The following is a 21,577-nucleotide window of genomic DNA, read 5'->3' as shown; positions in this document are numbered from 1 at the left end:
TTAATTTCCTCTTGTACAATTTTTCAGGATTATTCAGGCTTCTAATTTCTACTCTGGTATTAGTGACAACAAGAAAAAAAAATATAAATGGCTTGGCATAAAAATGTATTTTCTTCTTCCTGCTGCCTTGAAAACAAGAGTGAAAGTAATGAATATTGAATAGGAACTTGATAATTTACTTAGGTTTTCAATTTGAAAGTCTGATTCCCAGAGGGGAACAAAAAAAAAAAAAGAAGAAGAAAAAAAGCTTGGACATCAAGATATGACTTTTCATACAGAAGTAAATGGCATATACATGAATGACTTAAAAAAAAATTACACTAACCAGCCTCCTCCCAGCAAATTTAGAAGTTATCTATTGCTGATACCTCAGCAAATAACTCTAAAGAAAGCATGCTTGTAATTCACAGGCAGTTGGGAACTGAGAGAAATAAGCTGTAAAACAGTTGTTTTAAAATCTTTATTGAAAGAATACAGGAATTCAGGAATTCAGTTCATACTTCAGCCAAACATGTTCAAAAAGCTGACACAATTTTAGGACTTAATTGCTTAGGCAAAAAGTCATTGATACAGTTAGATCTTTACCAGTGAAGGCTTTTTTATTATTGTTTAGCATGCCAGAGAGGACAACTTATGATGCATTTTAGACTTGGATTTATAGGTAATGCAAATACCAGAGGTAGCCAAACATAAAAACTGTTCATAAACAGTTATGCATCTCTATAAACTGATTGGATTTTCCCTGTATTACATGGACTTTAGTATTGCTGTCTGGAAAAAAACTCACCCCAGACGGCAATAGGTACAGAAATAGTGGACTAGCTGGGAGATGGGAGCAGCTGACTAACACAGGAATAAGTTACATCCTATATTCTGTGCCAACTGTCCTTTTGGCAAACTATCTGTACCAAATATGAGAGAGAAGTCACTTTGCACATTATGTGGGGTAAGGACCAGGGTTAGCCGTAATGAGAAAGTATGTAACAACTTCAGCATCACCTATGCCTGCCTTTCAGTGCAGTAAATTCTTATGCAAGAATTTAGACAGCCCTGAGACCTCTTCCTCTAGCTGAGGACACAAAGTTGAGATGGATTTGGGGGGTAAGAAATACAAGTTCAGAGGGCAGGAACTTACAATATGAACCTTGAAGACTTAGAGAGGTACAAGGGCTGAAATCCTAGCTGGAGAAATATAGAGAGTATGTCTATCAGCCATACTAAGATACTAAGAAAAATTACGAAAATCTTAATTAATGCCTAAATTAGTTAATCCCTAAAGATGTCAAAAAGTTTTGCCACAACGAACCTATATTGCCTCATATGTTCATGGAACACATAATTCAACATACTGCAGATTATTTGATCACTTTGACCTCACATGGCCTCACTTAGAAAAGAGATTGCTCAAAGAAGATCTAAATGATAACTGAGTTTGAGTTTCAAAGTACTTTTGGAACAATATTCTTAAAGAGTTCAGACAGCGACATATAATTTTTTTTTTTCATATAATCGCAGAACTTGTTTTATGGTGTTTTTCAGCACATATGATGACCTAAAGAGCAATATTAAGCAAAAGCTGTAGCTTGGGACAGTGAGATCTGATAAATCAATCAGAAAAAAAATCCCCTTTTTTGAAAGGTCACATACCAAACTGCAATGTAGTCATTCACAGGTTCAGTTTGGAGTAAAGTAAAGTTGATATAAATCCCATGGCCCGGAGGTACAATAATTAGCCAAGTACAGTCCTTGGAATTTGGGTATTCATCTGGAAATCCAGGGGAATAAACGGTACCATTCTGAGCAGTTACATTATAGCCACAAGGAGCTGAAAAGAAAACAAATGAGAAATTAGTAGGAGAAACATACTTTTTCATGTTACAAATGGAATATCAAAATGCTTCCAAATTCTGAAAGTTCCACAGGACAAGACAATCTAGGTCTTACAGAGAGAGCATTTTTCCTTGGTTGATTGATTCTTAGAGACAGAAAGTATTGATATTTCTAAGAAATAATTTATCCTGATGTCTTTCAGATTTCATTTCTTAAAAGCTGTCAAAATCTACTGGGAATATTGCTTTTATACAGAATTCTTGAAACTAAGTTACCACACATTTTAAAAGGGGTATCTTTTGCTTGTATTCAAGATTAAGAAACAAATAAACAAGCAAACAAAGCTTCCATGTTTCCATACAACTGAACGCTAATTGAAAGTTCAGTTCAATTAGAACACAATTCTGAAAAAAAAAAAAAAAAAAAAAAAAGGCTGGTTGTTCTTTCACTACCCCAAATACCATTACACTTTATTTCTGACAGTTTTTAGCCATGTTTAATGGTACTTCAATTGCAGTTTGTATGCTGATTATTCTTGTGACAAGTAAAATGAAGACAGAGACACAAATTAGCATACATGTGCTGAATGAAATTTGTAAGCAAATCTATGCCATGAAAAGGTAGTTGATTTAATTCAAGGGCAGCAAATATGAAATAATGTGCTCTCTTCTGAGTCTCAGTTTTGGGGAATTGACTGGTTATGTATGCAAACATGGATCTGAGTAGACATATGGCCATTAGTGCAAACTAATGAGTCTCACTCATTAGAGTGAGACCTTAGTCTCATCTGTGGGTACTCTGTCTGGCTCTGGAACTTTTCTCATTAGCTCTTACCATAAAGGTTATGTTATTATTTTCAGGGTTCCTATGACTCTCCCTCAGACCCTTGTCATTTCTTTTTCACCTTTCAACAAGTGATGGAAAAGGAAAAGGGAAAAAGGGAAAAGGGAAAAAAGGAAGAAGGATGGAGAAATGCAGAAGGTTGTCACATTTCCCGTATGGTTTAAAGCTGCTATACCATTGGGGTAGAAAGATCATCTGGCTAGCTGACAAGTAACCCTTTTTGGAGGAATCATTTTAACAGTCACTGGATTTATAGGACAGGTTAAGGAGGCTTTAACCACTTCACTTTCTTCATCCATATCAGTACTAGCTAGTATAATGCATTTAGCACATCTTCCCATCTTAGAACAGATCAGCATTTGTTCCTGAACTACAACCCTTTGGTGCCCAACAAAGGAAATGAGCTAAGGAAAATGAAGGGGTGGTTCTATCTGTCTGATATCTGGTTGCAGGTACAGGCCAAGGGCAAGTGGCAATGTCTATCAGCTCTGATGGTTCTATGATGAAAATGTGACTTGAGCTCATTTTTTACTGTTCCCCAATCGTCTACATTTATGCCATGCTCAGACTGCCTGATCTCAGAAGTCTGGTCTGTTCTCTCCACAGTACTCCATGTTTACAGCTAAAAGACTGCTTTGACAAGTACGCTTACTACGTTGAAATACACTTCCTGTCACTAATATGGTGACAAGTGGAAAACCCTTTAAGTTCTAGTTAAGATACAGGATTTTTCTGATAAAGTTTTATACTTAAATATACCTAAATATTTTCTGAGTTTATTATATTTTTGACACATTTATTAAAGTTGTCAATGATTGCATACTTTTTTTTATTTTGCCTCCATTAGTCTCTAATACTCTACAAAGAATTCAGATTGGTTGTATCTCAGTAAAGACAGTCTACTTCCTCTTATATCACTGTTAGCCATGACAGATCAATAAATTGTCTCAGAAAAAAAAAAAAAAAGTGCCAAGTGCCACAGATAACAAAACTCTAATAGAATAAGCAACACACACAGCTGGTACTGGGCTTTCTCCAAAGATCCTTAAAAATCACAGGAGACAGAAAACTAAACAGAAATAACAAGCTATATTTCACACAAGACAAAAATAGCTTTACAAATAAACAAATCACTCGAAGTTCTTATGTTGTACTTTGAACTATAGGTATGAAGAAACACAGATTTTTGAAATGGAAAAGAACATAACCAAGTCTTCTAAACTTTCAAATGCTGACAGTAGACCACATGCTGATTTACAAATGCATGAATTTGTTTTTTACAATTTACAAATGCATGTCCTCCCATGCCCATTCATACCTAATCCAGATATAACATTGTGCATGGAAGGACAGTAAACATTCTTAAAGATCCACTCAAAGGTGCCCGAACCTAGTTAGTCATTTATTGACAGCTACATAGCTTATGCAGAGACAGCTATGGTGTAACATTAGGACAACCTGATTGCACAGGAGTGAAGTCTTGGAGCATGACTACATGACAAGCTTCTACTATGAACTTGTGAGCAGAAATTAATCTAGTTTTCTCCCATTTACAGAGTAAGCTCTTTAATGTATCTCAGATATAATTTAGAATGAGGATGGCTTCCAAAAGCATGCATATCTTTGCTCTGTTCAGACAGTTCTCCAGTGCCAGACTAGTTTTCAGTCTGTGCATTCTGCTCATCTCCTTTCCGTTCAACTTGCCTATACAAGAATCTGGTTGATAACTATTTAACCCCTTTGTTGTATGAATTTTCACAATTGTTCATGACGTATATACACCAAGCCCTGCTTGCCTTAGAGAGGCAGGGATGACTAACTTCAAATACCATGATCTAGAAGGAAGCAGTGGAAATCTATATGGGGGTGAAAATACCTTGAAAAGGCTTGTGAGTATAGGGAACGTTACACGGTGCAGAGAAGCTTGTATTGTGAAAGTTCGTATAAACTCATCTACCTCAAGGACAACAATGTCAGTTGTGAACTTGGGGATGCCCATCTTTAGCCCCATGATACAACAAGTTTATCCATGTCATCCTTTCATCACAGAGCATAAAGCCAACAACCTCTTCTGAATGGGAACAGAACTGTGTAGACCAGAGGCTTGGTTTGCTAGCTTAAGGTAGGCAACTGAATGACCTAACAGGTGCTAGACAGCCATACACCACAGACCTCAGATGACTTAGGGGACAAATCTAGAAGAAAAGTATTTACGTTCTAGCCATGGTGCTCAAGGTAGCAACCACCAGCCTTACAATTACAGTAAAAATTCCTGATGAAATACCAGAAAGTTTCAATTTTTTTAACAATTCAGTATAACAAATGAATATATTTGCAAAATGCTATTTTGCTGGGCCAGGGCAGGGGTGTTTGAATTCATTCTGCTGTTGGCAACTACCTGCAGTTTAGCTAAACATTACAAGCATGCTCATTTTCTCCCATATGATCAGATAACCCGTGAGATTTGTTTTCAGAAGACTAACACAGATCTTCAGTGAGATTCCTTAGCAGGGCAAGCTTCCGGCCTCAACACTATCATTTATCAGCTTTTTTAATTATTGTTTTCCCTGTCTAGTGATGGCCTTGATATTACTCACCAGGCAAAACAACCCAACCAATAAACCAAAAGCCCAAACAAACAATAAACCTACAACTTTTCTTTAGCATGAGGGGAGGGAACACTACAACTAGAGCTTTACAACAGCCTGAAGAAATTCTATCAGTTTAGGACTTCTCACAATTTGACATCTCTCACTGTCGTCTTAGATTCAAATGTTTATAAAAACCAGCACTATCAAGAGCCACCTAGTCTAACTGTTCTTATCTTCCCCCAGGCCTCAGGATTTTTTCCAGTTAATTAAATTGGAAATTCATACTGTATCTTTGGTCTTGCTAGGAAATACTAATATATGAAAATTTAGTAACAGTACATCAAGTGGGTAAAAATATCAAACTATGATTATACAGAACATAGAAGTGGGGCAACTTTTAATGCCAGTAGACAAACAAAATATGTTGCTTCATGTTTTTGAGAGGGACCTTCACTTGGATTTTTCCCTGAGTCCATATGAGAAGCTTGAAAAGGTACTGAACATTATTGCTACTATGAATCCAATGAAATCATGGAATACAGAAAAGATATGGAAAGGATAAAAAACCCTTAACAAGTAAAACCTTAGCCATATAGCCCAGTAAATATAGTGGTCCACTGCTAATAATAGGCCACAGACCTTCTGTTAAGCTAAAAAAACAGGCCACAGACTGTCATTTTTTTCTGGACTTGATCTGGCAGTCTGGAGACTTGTTTTAACTTATAGCAGCAATTATCTAATGATCAGATAACTACTTACTACTTCATTTTAGCTTTGTATAACTGTGTGATGTAACACAATTTTTATATATATAAAATTATGAATAAAATTTAGTGATAACAAATAGGTTTTCTGTGTAGAATTATCTTGTAGCCCTTCTCCCAGACTGAGACCATTGACCTTAACACCCATATAGGCACTGGAAGAGTGAGTGTATGTCAGAAAAAAGGGTAGATATTAGATGTTTGTCTGTATATCATTCTAGCATTACCTAATTTTAAATATTAGTATACTGTAACTGGACTAATAATAATTCTTTGATTAGACTGTTAAGATTTTCTTTGGACTAACATTAAAGCCTTGGCTTTGCATCTATGGCATTTTCCTTTTGCCCAGACCAGTATTTTGAGTGTAACAGACTGGTGAGGATTCAGGCAACCTATTTCACAACCTGGATGCAACAAATTCTTACCAATATATTTTTGCAACAGTGGAAAACCAAGAACACCTAAAGATAAAATAGCAGAGACACTGTCATGATGATTTTATTACTTGAGAGGAACAAACAGAAATACCAGATGTCTTCAATATTCTGGAATCACAAACCTATTTTCCACATCTTACACACAAATATTCATAAACCTTTTTTTATGAATCATTTATGGGTGACATATGCATTGTCAGATTTCCATGGGATAACTGCACAGACAACCCAACCTCTTCCTCTGAAGCAGTGTCAACTTTCTTCTGTGAGCCACTACCAGATCTCTTATTTCTCTCAGCCTTCTGAATTACGTGCAATATTCTGTAGAAAGGTTTTGATCTGAACTTCTAAGAGTACTGGCATAGATAGAAAAGTGATTTAATTCTTCCATTGATTTCCCTCTCAGACCCACTGCCAATTTCCAGTGATTAGAGACCTTATAACCATTTGTTTTCCTTACTGCAAAAACATGTATATGTCATCATAATTCCTTCAGCAGTGCTAGACTGAGCTTTAAGGTACAGAAATGAATTTTCTACAAAGCAAGTAGTGTGCTACCTGGGAGACAGAAAACTCTGCATGCTCAGCCAAAATACTATGAAACCTGCTCTTTAGTCAGCAATCATAGCTATAAATGTACACAACTGCACACACAATGGGGATGCATGCATTCAGGCCTCAGCTGTATGGAGCTGTGCAATGTAGATGCCTGTGGATAGGCTTGGAAGATAGGAGTCATATGCAAAGGAACCAGGACAAATGTACACTCTCAATTACAGACGTGTCATAACAGAGAGCAGAGGAATGTCTTCTTTGAGTTAGGAAATGAAGATAAAACTACTGAATTAAAACTATCTGGATGGGGGGTGGGGGGCGGGACAGAGAAGAGAAAGAATGACTTATAAACTAAATATTATTTTCTCTTCCTGCATGTTAATTTAAACAGAACAAATATTTCTTTACTCTCACTTCATCTAAGAAAACATAGAAAATGTGAATTTGACTATAAAAATCTAAACCACTCCTAATACAGACTTCATATGTCTTTAATATTCTTTTAGGAAACACGTTTCTCTAAGGAGTAAAAAGCAGTAAGAAATAAAAAAGATACAAGGCTGCTATGCCTTTTGGTGTTGCATATATATCACTTCTCAGGAATGTTATCTATTATTCTGAAGTCCTTTTACAACTCCAAAGATGTATTCATCTTGTGTTAGGTCAGAAAAAAACATACTCCCCCAATACCAAATAGCTGGTTTTAATCACCATAAAACTAGAGGAAACCCAGTAATGTTCTCACATGTAAAGTGAAAGCATTTAAATAGGCATTTAATCTCTTTTGGGGTTAAAAAATAAATCTAGATATAAAGCAATTTTGTTTTTTCTATATGATTTATTTGTCATGGAAGATAATCCAATATTATTTGATATTTTTAAAAAGTCCTAGATATAGAATACTTAATCTGTGTTTTCCTTTGTTTTAAGACCTCTGATTGCTAACTGGAACTAGTATTACAAAGTGTACCAGTTTATTACTTGAATCCATTTACTTTCAAACATATTTTAATCAGAAGAGATATATTCAAATCTTGCCCACATTTTAACTGAATAGTGGGTTTAATCAGAAACAATGTCATTAAAAGTGAGAGAATTTTTTTCTGAAACTTTCATAAAACTATGCAAAATAGCCTCATTCCTCTAAAAAATAAAAATCAAGCTGATAAACTGATGTAGTTTTATAAACATGTATCAGTAATGTGTCATACAGTAAAAACATGTGATATACTTAAAATTCTTTTTTGCAACTTTTACCCAGTCTTATGTTCCTATTTATTCTATATATATAGATGTCACTTTATATACTCTTAAAATAATTGGAAGTGCCATTTTGTGTTTGTTATGCCTTTAAGATGTATCATATACAGATTGCTGCTGAACTAATTGAATGCTAACTTTTTGCAACTGAAATCATGTTAGTTGTATAACATATAGGTCTACATTCTGTCACAACACTGCTTTGGAATTAGCATTTTAAAATTAATAAAATAAATTATTAAACCATTAATGAGGATTTTTTAAAACATTCTTTCTTTAGCTGACAACTTTCATTCAAAGCTTAATTAGTGAGAAAAGAGGGACAATAGGTCACTGCAGATACATCACCATAAAACTGCTGTGGAAGAAATCAAAATCAGGTTAAGGCATCTAACTCAAAAAGCTTAACCTAGGATAAGGAAGAAAAGGAAGAAAAGGAAGAAAAGGAAGAAAAGGAAGAAAAGGAAGAAAAGGAAGAAAAGGAAGAAAAGGAAGAAAAGGAAGAAAAGGAAGAAAAGGAAGAAAAGGAAGAGGTGTATGTCTATATAAAACCAAAAAGTGTTGAACTTCGAAATTAGAGGCCTATGTTTCTAAAGGATTCTAAAAACACTTAGTGTTAAAGATTCTGCTTGGCAGTGCCTGAACATAAAATTTCAAGGCTTTGGAAGGGTCCTACTGAACTGTTAATGTCGAAGTGCTGTAATGCTAGCTAGCAAAGAGGCTCTGGATAGCTTCTTCTGTTGCTTTGATTCAGGAAAAGAAATTAACTTCTCTGGGTGTTCCAAAACTAAGGAAATCCCACACAGCTTTTATTTGATTAGGAAAAGGTGAAGCAGCTTATTAAAGGAAAGGAAAGGAAAGCCTTTAATTTCATGACATAAAAAACCTGAGAGGTTTATTAAAGGCCAGGATAACAAAACAGAATGACTTGTGATATTGATTCCATTTCTTATCAAGTGAGGAGGCTAGAAGGTTATTTCTCAAAAGTGAATGACATAATGGTTACCTTTCTTATCCATCCTCTCAGTTTAACTTGAATTTATACACTTTATTCTTCTAATTTCTGATTTACCACTACAAAAAGATCCTCAAAATATGTGTTGTAAAAGAGCAACATTTTAAGTTAAATGCTTTATGTTTATCTTGTTAAGATATCAGAAGGATTATCCCAAATGCCAAGAGTTTAAAAATAAAAAATAGTAATAAAAAGAATGCAATAAAGCTACAAAAATCTCTAGTACTATCGCTACAACATTCAATGAACCACTACAGAATACAGTGTGAAAACAAATTTCAAAGAGAACACAGATTATAACTTGTCTCAAAATCTAAGAATCTAGAGCAAAGAGTGTAGGTCAGCCTTAATGGGAAGAGGGAAAACACATGTATTCTGTTATCTTTTTATGTCCTTTAAAGTATTTTCTTTCTCTATTCCTATGCAAGATAATAAGGCACATTGTAGCTAATCGGTAGAAGATATCATAATGAGTTTTAAAAACCTGTATCATCAGATGGCAAGATTTAGAACTAAATACACTAATATTATCATTTATTAGAGCAAGTCCTATTCATATCTCTTATACGAAGACTGCACAGAAGTTATTTTATCAAGTAATTATTCCATATCTTCCATATGCTCTTCAGATTTTTTCCCCACATTTTTTGAAAGTGGCATCATTATTTCCAGACAAGATAGTCCTCTGCTTACTTGATATTCTGCTTGTAACTCTGTTTTTTTCACCCTAGCTTTGTATTGTATACAGAACGTGTTAATAATATTCTATCATCATCCTTTACACTTTTATATCACTCTTTAAAGGTTATTGTAAAACTTTACCGCATGTTTAACATGAGGAAAAATATTTCATGTTTGTTTATCGTGCAGTTTTATTATGAACAACATTGTATTTTCTTTCAAAACATTGATAAAGTTGAATCCATAACCCAGTCTCCTTGGAATAAAAATATCTTCTTTAAATAGTCCTTCCTCATCTTTGATTTTATTTTAAAACTCAAAATTAATCACTTATTAATTCATGTAATATATGGGAAAATATTTTGTAAAGGGCTATAATTTTTAATTAAAAAGTCACATGGATCTACAGATCACATTCAATGTAAGGTATTATATACCTAGAATAGGACTTGTAAAACATTTAAGTGCAAAACTGAAATCTCCAATCGTCCTATTCAATTACTGTCTAATTCAGGAGGCACTTAAAGACAGCACCCTTGGGGAAAAAAACACATAACTGGAGTACTTAAGCCCATGTTTTAGGCTGAAAGAATTCTCTAAAATAAGTACAGAAGTTAGCTATAATAGTCAACAGAAAGGGATAGGTGGCCTTAATAGAATCTTTCAGAACAAGATTTGTCAGTGTTAGGTTTACGGTTGGACTCAATGATCTTAAAGGCCTTTTCTAACCTAAATGATTCTATCATTCTATAAGATTAGACATATAACTTAAAAGGAATATGACAGATTAGTTTAGTTAAAAGATATGGGATATGATGGTTCACATCTTTAATCTAAATATGTCAGTGGTAAAAGAGTTGGAAAAAAGCCCCATTAAAACAAGAAAAAAAAAATCACTGTGAGTTACAACCAACCACTTTGTAAAAGATGTGATGCATTATCACACTGTACGTATCTAAGGAAAGCATTACCCCTGCTCTCACAAAGAACACCATTTTCTCATGCCTCTCCATTCTTTTTCCTTTGGGAGGTATGGTTCTATAAGAGATGCCTATATTGCCTGTTGCAGTGTGGACCAATGGAGTTGCTATGGAAGGCTCACAACACAATTCCAACTGTAGTTTGCTAAGATGATATAATTACTAATTATATTAATTGGTTATGTTGCTATTTTATTTTTTTACTTATTCTTCTCCCTAAAAGAGAAATTAATAGTCAAAAATAGGTTTTAAATTAGTTGCATGCATTCCTTCTTACTTAAATTGAAATACATATTTTTGCAAAATGTGTAAACTGTCTTCCAGCTGTTCTGATGCACAGATTAAAAAAACAAGAAAAAATGGAAGACCTGGGAACAGCAGCCACATCTTGATAGCCATTTAACAGTAAATGTTAAATTTAAAACCCATTGATTGTACAGAAGTTACGCATTGTCTTGTATGCTAGAAACTTTCTAATGCCATTCGATATTGGAAACATCATTTTAGTACTTTTACTTCTATACTATCAAAAATGCAAACCAGCAGAAGTGCCTGGCAATAAAACTCTGTTCTTTCATTTGGAAATAAACCAAAACTCATTACTCTCTTGTGTTCAAATACGCACTACTTCCTAACTGAACTGCTGAAGTCAGAGGACACGGCCTTTCTCATTCCCAATGCCAAATGCTCTGTCCAGACATTGTCTTTTCCCTTTGGCCAGCAGGGCACATTTATGACTTACTCCTGAAGCCTCCTATATTCAAACTTCTACAATGTCTATGCAAGAATGTGACATAATACAGTTTAAATTATAATGAAAAAAGTTTATAATTGTTAGTTTAATAATTCCAATTATAATACAAATAATATTTAAAAAAAAACCCAAAGAATTGGGCTTGTGTAATTGTTTTTATGTTTTAACAAGTCTCAGATGGACAAAGATTTGTGTCTGTGAAAATCTTCATCCACAAAACAAATTTTAAACTTTATTTCTTCCTTGTAAACCCTTTGCATTCCAAGAAATATGCAATACTTTCAACCTCCTCTATATATTTACTTTACTAGATTTCTGAGTAATTTATGGTAATTTGCACTAACTATTATGGAACTAGAACTTCAATTTTATGGATTCTTGTAAGATTGGATTTAAATGACAACGTAAGGAAATAATACAAACGTCCCTTCCCAAGTACATGTACAAAATACATGTTCATGCTGCAGAGCAATACCATTAAGCTGTTAGGAGAATACCTGCCTCAGAAATAATAGGAAAATAATTCAAAATTATTATTCACAGTACTAAAATCTTCATTTGGGAAGCAAGGAATTGCAGTGCTGAAGCAAACCTTTAGTCCATTTAGCGTAGTTTTTGCTTCTGACAATATTCAGCCCTCCATGTCTAATAAGAACGCGCAGAAGAATCCAAACTAGAAAACACTGTGTTAACCTGTCCCCCTGGAAAATTTCTTTCTAGCCTCTAACAGTCTGTCCTGAAGCAGAATGACTGAGCCTACTTGGCTTATACCTGTAGCTCAGTTAGATCTCTCCTGAATTCCTCGCAGTCTTTTCTACTTTGACTACCCTAAAAGCTATTGGGTGGTTTGTGTAGAGAAGCATCTGTCCCATCTTTCACGATCAGTGTATTCTGCAGTGAAAACCTATAGCACCATTAGCCTCTTGTTATGATGGAAATAATTTATTTCAATCTATTTTGTATCTTCTTAGATGGTTGATAATCTCTGACACCACTTCAGTTCTACACAATGACTACCTAGTTTTGTCATAACATCCTATATGACACCTTGTCAAAATCTCTAAAGGTCTAAAGGAATTGTATTTTTTGGATGAAAGTCCAAGTAAAAGCTTTATAATGGAAAATTTTATATGTTACATTGTACACTGCCCCACTCACCCCCAAATCAGAAAAAAGAAGGGAAAAAACCTCACATGGAGCTTAAGATAATTTCTGACAATATCATGAGTTCTCATAATCAATACAAACTGACAGATATTAATAAGAACAATAAATCACTGCTGAGGAACATGTTTCATAAAATATTTATGATTTATAAAAGCACATACTATTCTGACTTTAGCTGCTAACATTACAGATTAGAATAAAGGTGCAGTTCTTCAGCAAAAACTGCATGACAAACACGCAAACAAACAACTAAACAAAAGTAGAAGGTATTGTGTGTTCTGAAGCAAAGGTACTAACAGAAAGTTACCTTCGCATCTGGGGAAATGATAGTTCCAATTCCTGTTGATTCCATGTTGGCACGTGAGAACAGGCTGACCCCTCAAAACGTATCCAGGATAGCATTCAAATGATACTGACTGACCCACACTGTAATCTGAGTTGACTATATATCCATTCAGAAAAGGAGGAGGATCAGGGCAGTTCTGTAACTCATAAGCTGGAAGAGAACAGAAGTACTTTTTATTGCTTAGTCAGCTCTCAACACAGGAAGTAAACATTAATATAAGTTCTGTAATACATTCTATAATAGGTAAACACTGGAATGCCAAACTCCAGTAATAGAGTGACTAATGTTATAACAAGAATTAAATCTTCCATTTGGACCATCCAGTTCTTCATAAAGGAATGAAAAAGATTAGCTCTAGAGACAAAGCATAAGAAAGATCAAAATCTGGAAGAGAGTGAACATCTACATCAGGAATTTAGAGAGGAAAGTCAAGGAAACACCGGGTGCAGGGCATGAAGATGGAATATTGTGTTTTAGTAGTTCATGTTCAGGCTTCAGATTAGGATATTCTACAAATCACATCTTTATTTTTAAATAAATTTCTAGGCTCAGACCTAGAGCATAAGTTCTGAGAAGTAATAGTCTTATAACAGGATGACATTTTTTTAACCAAGGTACATGGAATTAACTTATTTAATAAATAAATGGATATATTAGCGAGTATGTCACTAAGTGACATAATTTCATGAGTATGTCAAACATTGTCATAAACTTTATACTCAGCTTTAATGTAATATGTTGTCTTGAAATAAAAAAAAAAAAAAATTGCTCTGAATGCAGCAACATTGAATCCAAAAGCTGTACACAGTAATATTACTAAGTTAATTGACCAAATTTAAGAGGTGGCTCAAGATTAAAAATTATCACAGAATTTTTCAATACCTTCTTCCTATCCTGTTATGTAAGAAACAATGCAATTCTTTCTAAGAAAGAAATAGTAAAATACTTTAGGAAAAGAAATTTGTCCATGATGCCTGGAATTAAACTGTATTTATTAAAAATGCATATCTATTGAATGACCATGTTCATAGTGCAATTTCCAAAATTAGAAAATCCTTTTTTTTTTAAATTAATATGCAAGTATACTTATACAATTAATGGCGGCCTAAGAACTTGAGGTAACTTTTTTCTTGTAACTTTCATATACATTCATAACGTTCTATGTGTCATTTACTATGAATGGATGTAATTGCAGCACAACAAAAAATGGAGTTTTGCAGTACTATGAGCACTATGTAACAAAACAAACATTTCAAATTGAGGATAAGCATATATATTACTATGGTGGCTTATATTTATTTGGCTGGCAATATTCCAGTTTGTTCATTACCTGCATCAATAAAATTGTACAATGACTTCAACAATAAATCAGCACACAACTAATCACAGCAATAGCTTAAATATGTTTTCACATTTAAACACTATAGTAAGTATTCTAGTAAGGTATAACAAAGTCATTCATTCATTAAAATGTTATGAAATACAAGATTTTCACAATACATTGGATTTTTGAATATATATTAAACTATGCAAAAACAATCACCTAACCAAAAAAATTAAAAAGAATTAATGAAAGACACTAAAGTCACAGAGCATCAAAAAGATCTAGAAAAATGACAGATGTCTACAAAGGAAAAAGTCCTTTCTAGATAAATCTCTGTACAAAAAAATTGCATTAATGATTCATCGTCTTTAATGTCGGGTTTTATGTTTTCAAAGACCTCAAAATATTATTCAATTAAACATATTTAGTTCTTACAAAATAGAGTGATGAAAATTCAGAGGGAGCTTTCATTAATAACATTTTGTATTAGGCTGACCCTGGTTGGAAGCCAAGTATGCACCAAAGCTGCTCTATCACTCCCCTTCTCAACTGGACAGGGGAAAGAAAACATGAAAAGCTCATGGGTTGAGATGAGGAGAGGGAGATCACTCACCAATTACCAATCACAGGCAAAAGAGACTCAACTTGGAGAAAAACAGTTTAATTTATTGCCAATCAAAACTGAGTAATGAGAAATAAAAACAAATCTTAAAACACCTTCCCCCCACCCCTCCTTCCTAGGCTCAACTTCACTCACGATTTTTTCTACCTCCTTCTCCCCAAGCAGCGCAGGGGGACAGGAAAAGGGGGTTGCAGTCAGTTCATCACACGTTTTCTCTGCCACTCCTTCCTCCCCAGGGGGAGGACTCCTCACACTCTTCCCCTGCTCCAGCATGGGTCTCCCATGGGGTCACAAGTCCTGCCAGCAAACCTGCTCCACCGTGGGCTCCTCTCTCTCCATGAGTCTTCAGGTCCTGCCAGGAGCCTGCTCCAGCGTGGGCTTCCCATGGGGTCACAGCCTCCTTTGCGCACATCCACCTACTCCGGCGTGGGGTCCTCCCCGGGCTGCAGGTGGATATCTACTCCACTGTGGACCTCCATGGGCTGCAGGGGCACAGCTGCCTCACCATGGTCTTCACCAGGGGAATCTCTGCTCCGGTGCCTGGAGCACCTCCTCCCCCTCCTTCTACGCTGACCTTGGTGTCTGCAGAGTCGTTCCTCTCACATACTCTCACTCCTTCCTCCAGCTGCAGTTTGAGCCCAGTTGGGTTTTTTTTTTTGTTTCCCCTTCTTAAATATATTATCTTAGAGGCACCATCACTGTTGCTGATTGGTTCAGCCTTGACCAGTGGCAGGTCCATCTTGGAGCTGGCTGGCATTGGCTCTATTGGACATATGGGAAGCTTCTAGCAGCTTCCCAGAGAAGCCACCCTTGTAGCCCTCCCACTACCAAAACCTTGCCACACAAACCCAATACTCGTTTACTAAGATATAAAGATAATTTAAAACTACAAGTTTCCATATTGAAGATATATTTCCTTAGAATATTTCAATGATATTTTGATGCTCCACAGGAAGCAAAAAAAAGACAGTTCTATAAAAATATTATGTAGAATAATTCACAAACAACTTCACATAGATAACAAGTAACTGCCTTTTAAGAAATAATTATTGAGAAAATGAATGCCCTGCTTTCCCTGAGCATTCCATTTACAGTTACAGTTACATATTCCATTCCAGTTACAGTTACAGTTACAGTTACAAAAAACTTCTGTCAGAAGATAAGAAAGTTAACTAATGTGCTGGTTTTGGCTGGGATAGAGTTAATTTTCTTCATAGTAGCTAGTATGGGGTTATGTTTTGGATTTGTACTGAAAACAGTGTTGATAACACAGGGATGTTTTCGTTACTGCTGAGCAGTGCTTGCACAGAGTCAAGGCCTTTTCTGCTTCTCACCCCACCCCACCAGTGAGTAGGCTGGGGGTGCACAACAAGTTGGGAGGGGACACAGCTGGGACAGATGACCCCAACTGACCGTAGGGATAGGTCATACCATATGACATCATGCTCAGCATATAAAGCTGGGGGAAGAAGGAGGAAGGGGGAACATTTGGAGTGATGGTGTTTGCCTTCCCAAGTAACCATTATGTGAGATGGAGCCCTGCTTTCCTGGAGATGGCTGAACACCTGCCTGCCGACGGGAAGCAGTGAACGGATTCCTTGTTTTGCTTTGCTTGTGTGTGTGGCTTTTGCTTTACCTATTGAACTGTCTTTATCTCAACCCATGGGTTTTCTCACTTTTACTCTTCTCTCTCCCCCATCCAACTGTGGAGGAGTGAGCAATCAGCTGTGTGGTGCTTAGCTGGCAGCTGGGGTTAACCAAGACAAGTAAGAGCAGTAATACCAGTGTGCTTTATATTAACATGTGCTGTTAAGTCCAAGGTCTAAAAGTACAGTAAGAGAGATGAAGAACACATTCTTAAACAAAGTATTTTGTTATTTTTTCAAAGGTAATGATTACAATATGGACATGGTCATCCTAGAAGTATATACTTATTATTTTCAATTAGATTATTTAAACAACCAATTTCAGCAAGATTAAGCTAAACATATAACTTATGTGTGCTTAAATGCTTATTTAAAGTAAAGTTTGTACTTAATTGCTTCACTGAAGTACAGCTACTGACATGAGTTTTTTTAGTCATTGATGATTACATTCATGCTATGGAATAAATAGAAGATTTATTTTGAGAAAGTCTTCTTTTTTCCCCTAATTCATTCAGTGAATCCAGAATCCAATGTTTGTAACATTACAAAGCTGGAAGGGATGTGGAGGTATTAGCACCATGCTCTAACCAACTGAGCTAACCCGGCTCGTTCTACCAGAAATATTCTGAAGTTCTCTAATAAATCAGACTCCCCTTCCCCTAAATAACACAAAATTAAGAAAATAGAAACTTAAAAATAAGAATTAATTGCTACTGGAAAGGAAACACAAAAAGCTTTATTCTACCTTAATTATGGTTCATTAAAATTTTTTGCTAAATCTAGTAATGGCTCATTAATTATTAATGCTATTATTACTCCTGCTATCATTATTTGTATAGTACTACTGCAGATAATATCGTTATCAACATCTTTATACAAAATAGAGTACTAGAAAGATTATTTAAGAGTACAGGACATATTAAGACTAATAAATCATGTAAAAAGCTACTTAGCAAATTATATTAAAAATACAATAAAAGATTACTGTGGAGGGTCAGAAGATCACAGATTTATTCGACAAGTTGCAGCACTACATTGTCCAATAATTACAATGACAGTGTTTTTGAACAATGCAATAATGTTGGAACTTTTAAACTTTGATTGTACAAGCTTTTGAGATTAATATGTATGAAAAATATCCTTCCTTATTGGTTAATTTGTTGCAATACAGTATTATTAGATTACATTTTAAATGCACTTAATATGGTCTCTGATTTTTTAATTTAGTCTTAAAAATTCGTTTCAGAAAAAAACTTACCTCACAGATCTACATAAGAAGAAAACACAGAAACAGCGCAGGTGAAAGAGGAAATCCTGAAAGAACATCAACATCTCTCTGTCCCTCTAATTTGTACAAAATCCCTTAAAGTCCCTTGGATTGTTAATGGAAAAAATACAGCCTATCTTTTATAATCCTAGTTGGTGTTTATTCAGAGATGTTTATGCTTTTCTCCTATTGTAAGTAAGGTAAACAAAACACATACAGAAACTTTTGGGGTTTGTTCTGCTAGTTGTTTTAGTAAGAATAGAACCTCTGCCTAAGGCAGATTAACACAAATTTGGAGGTCAGTCAATCAGGGGTGAAAGGACTTGCATGTGGGCAGAGTACAGTTTTTGAAAAAGAAAAAAAAAAAAGGTATAAAATGTGAAGATACTCTTTGCATGTGACTTCTGGTATAAAACCTATGGATGACGCATAAATTATTGGAGTAACTGTAAGTCAGGTGACCCATCTGACTATGATATCATGATTTATAGGCCACTCAGGGAATATGTTTTATAGTTTTAATATAAATATGAATTATATTCTTCTGTATTCAACCGAATTTGATTTAACAGAGAAATTTATTATTCAGTCATCACTATCAAATATTACCCACAAATCCTGATGTCACACCTCACAAAAGAAAGCTTTTTTTATGAGTGTTGTGCCGAACACTTGTTTGGTATTGAGCTTTAGAAAATTATATACCATTTCACAGCAGAAAAAACTCTAGTGAGAGCCTGAAATGAAGCCCAGTGTAAAGGAAATCTAAGAAAAATATTTAATTCCAATGCTGGCAACAGTCAAATACTTGAATTTTAAAATGATCTCGTGTTGGCTTTTGGTATTTCTTTGTGCAATATACTTTCCACTGGTAAGAAGAGAGTATAAATCACAAAAGAAATATAATTGATCTTCTGCTATCTTGTTTTTATGATTTAAATGTATTTTCCTTTTTACATTAACACTAGGGTGACTTATTGCCTTTTCAAGTGCCACATATATCTATAACACATCAACATGGAAATAATTAATTTGCAGAAAAATTGTATTAGCAGAGAGCTGAGCATGCAAACACTCAAATGTTAGGAAAGCTCACAATTAAGGATACTTAAGATTTTCATTTAGTCTTATTGTAGATTCCTCAGTATCGTGCTGTGTATAACTACAAACTCAAGAACAAAATCCATTTGTCAGACTAGACTAGACTAGACTAGACTAGGTTGGGTTGGAAGGGACCTTTAAAGATCATCTAGTTCCAAGCCCCCTGCCATGGGCATGGAGATATTTCACTAGATCAGGTTGCTCAAAGCCCTGTCCAACCTGACTTTGAACACTTCCAGGGATGGGGCATCCACAACTTCTTTGGGCAACCTGTTCCAGTGTCTCACCACCCTCATCTTAAAATATTTCTTCCTTATGTCAAATCTAAATCTATCCTCTTTCGGTTTAAAACTGTTGCCCCTTGTCATGTCACTAAAGGCCTTGGTAAAAAGTCTCTCTCCATCTTTCTTACAAGCTTCCTTTAAGTATTCAAAGACCACAATAAGGTCTCTGTGGAGCCTTCTCTTCTCCAGCCTGAACAACCCCAACTCTCTCAGCTTTTCTTCATAGGAGAGGTGTTCCAGCTCTCTGATTATTTTTGTAGCCCTCCTCTGGACCTGCTCTAACAGGTCCATGTCTTGTGCTGGGAGCACCAGAGCTGGACACAGTACTCCAGGTGGGGTGTCACAAGAGAGAAGTAGAGGGGGAAATTCACCTCCCTCGGCCTGCTGGCCAACACTTCTTATGGAAGCCCAGTATACAATTTGCTGCAACCCAGGATGGCAATCTGGAACCTCTCTTTATTGCCTTAGGCACCAAAGAATATCATTCTTCCAGATGCAATGACTCAGAATTAAAGTCACAAAACATGGCTTAATTTTGTCATGAGTTAGAAAATCATTTGTTATGAGCCCCCCAAAAGCAATCTGAAACCATTTTAGAAATATGGTAGTTTTTCAACAATCCCTTTTTCCTTCCAGGATTCCTATGACATAGAAGCTCTACCATAATTGTCTTTATGCTAGATATAGGTCATCAGATTTAACAGGCTCAAATCATGTCGTGTATGTGTATTAGTGTGCTTGTGGAAGGAAGGGAGTGTAATTAGGACTTTTTTTTGTGTTTTCTGGAACATATTGCTCTCCAAGTACAACACGGTAAGATTCTTACCTGATATTCGGCTTTATGCTACATTGAAATTCAGAACAGACTAAAAATACTCTTAGACTTCCAGTAATAGGAACTGTGATTCCCCCAGTAAAGATAACACAAATAAAACATTTCATCTGCTTCCCTTAAAGACACCCGAGTCCTAAAGGGAAACCTATGTGGAAAAAAGATGTTCCAGAAATATTAAAAGGCCAAGTTAACAGTCATAATTTAGCCAGGGATTAAAAACCACAAATATGTCTTAACAATCTTTAGACTAACTGTATTCTTCTGTGTACTAAATTCTGTTATGAATATCTAAGAGGTCATAAAAGCTATTTATTTCTCCTGACCTAACTTGAGTCATTCCAGCTATATGTAGAGTATCCTGAGCCTGTAATTAGCTAAATTTGCTTGCCAATCAAACCTCTGTGACAGTTCTTTTTCCCCTCAGACCTAGTGTGTATAGGCTGTTTACATCTCAGATACTGAGATTCAACAGATAGGAGGGTCTCAGAAACTCAAGATGGCCAGTCAAATGCAATTTAGAAATATTCTTCTAAGCATTTCTGGTTACTTCCTGTCTTTGCTGTTTTTCATAGGTGGCATAACCACAGCGGTGATAAGAGACACCCTTTCTCAATGCTTCTGTTTTTTGAGTTAAACAGTACAATATTTATTTCAACAACAGAAAAAGTGTAATTAAATGTTGCTGTTTTAAAAATCAGGCACTTTTAAAGTCCTCTCATTACCTTACAAATAAATAAAAATAATATCTAATAAAATTTATCTTAACTGCTTCAGATATTTCAACAGGTAATCAGTATGAACTTCCTTCTTGCCACAAGTGAAACAAAACGTTTCACACCACACACAAATTCAGTAACTCAGTCTTGAACATAATGGAATACCCACCATTCCTTATGTAGTGCAATTGTAAAGCTGATGCGATAACAAAACATGAAAACATCAGAGTGTACAACAACAAGGAGCTGACTGGCAATGGTACTCAGAGCTGTAACTTCCCTAGGGTTCTGCTAAGGAGACAAAGCTTTTTACTGCATTCAGAAATACACAGTACCTAAGTGATTCAGGTTATATATTCAAATCCTGCGCTGTGAGATTTCATAGTCTAGTGCTTAAGAAGCAGCACTAGCTCCTTGCAAGCATGGGAAGCAAATATTTTACTGTTCTCAGTGTGCATACACTCTTCTTCCTCCCCAAGAGAGAAGAAGTTGCTCAGAGAACAACCCCAGGCTATATTAAATTTCAATATCAAATATTTTTCTGTCTTCAGAACAT

General features: G+C 35.3%; 1 protein-coding gene across 1 annotated transcript in view; it reads right to left on the bottom strand.

The window, feature by feature from the left end:
- Positions 1-21,577, bottom strand: part of CSMD1 (CUB and Sushi multiple domains 1) — a 1,273,929-nt gene that overhangs the window by 144,508 nt on the left and 1,107,844 nt on the right. The window contains exons 42-43 of the mRNA XM_075708500.1: positions 13,188-13,376; positions 1,648-1,825 (exon numbers count right to left, since the gene is read on the bottom strand). Of these exons, the coding sequence (XP_075564615.1) occupies positions 1,648-1,825; positions 13,188-13,376 (367 nt within the window). The remainder of the gene's footprint in view (positions 1-1,647; positions 1,826-13,187; positions 13,377-21,577) is intronic.

The sequence above is a fragment of the Pelecanus crispus genome, chromosome 3 (genome assembly GCF_030463565.1).
Source record: "Pelecanus crispus isolate bPelCri1 chromosome 3, bPelCri1.pri, whole genome shotgun sequence".
NCBI lineage: Eukaryota > Metazoa > Chordata > Aves > Pelecaniformes > Pelecanidae > Pelecanus > Pelecanus crispus.
Note: the sequence above shows the minus strand (reverse complement) of the source record. Positions and strands in the feature narration are given on the sequence as shown.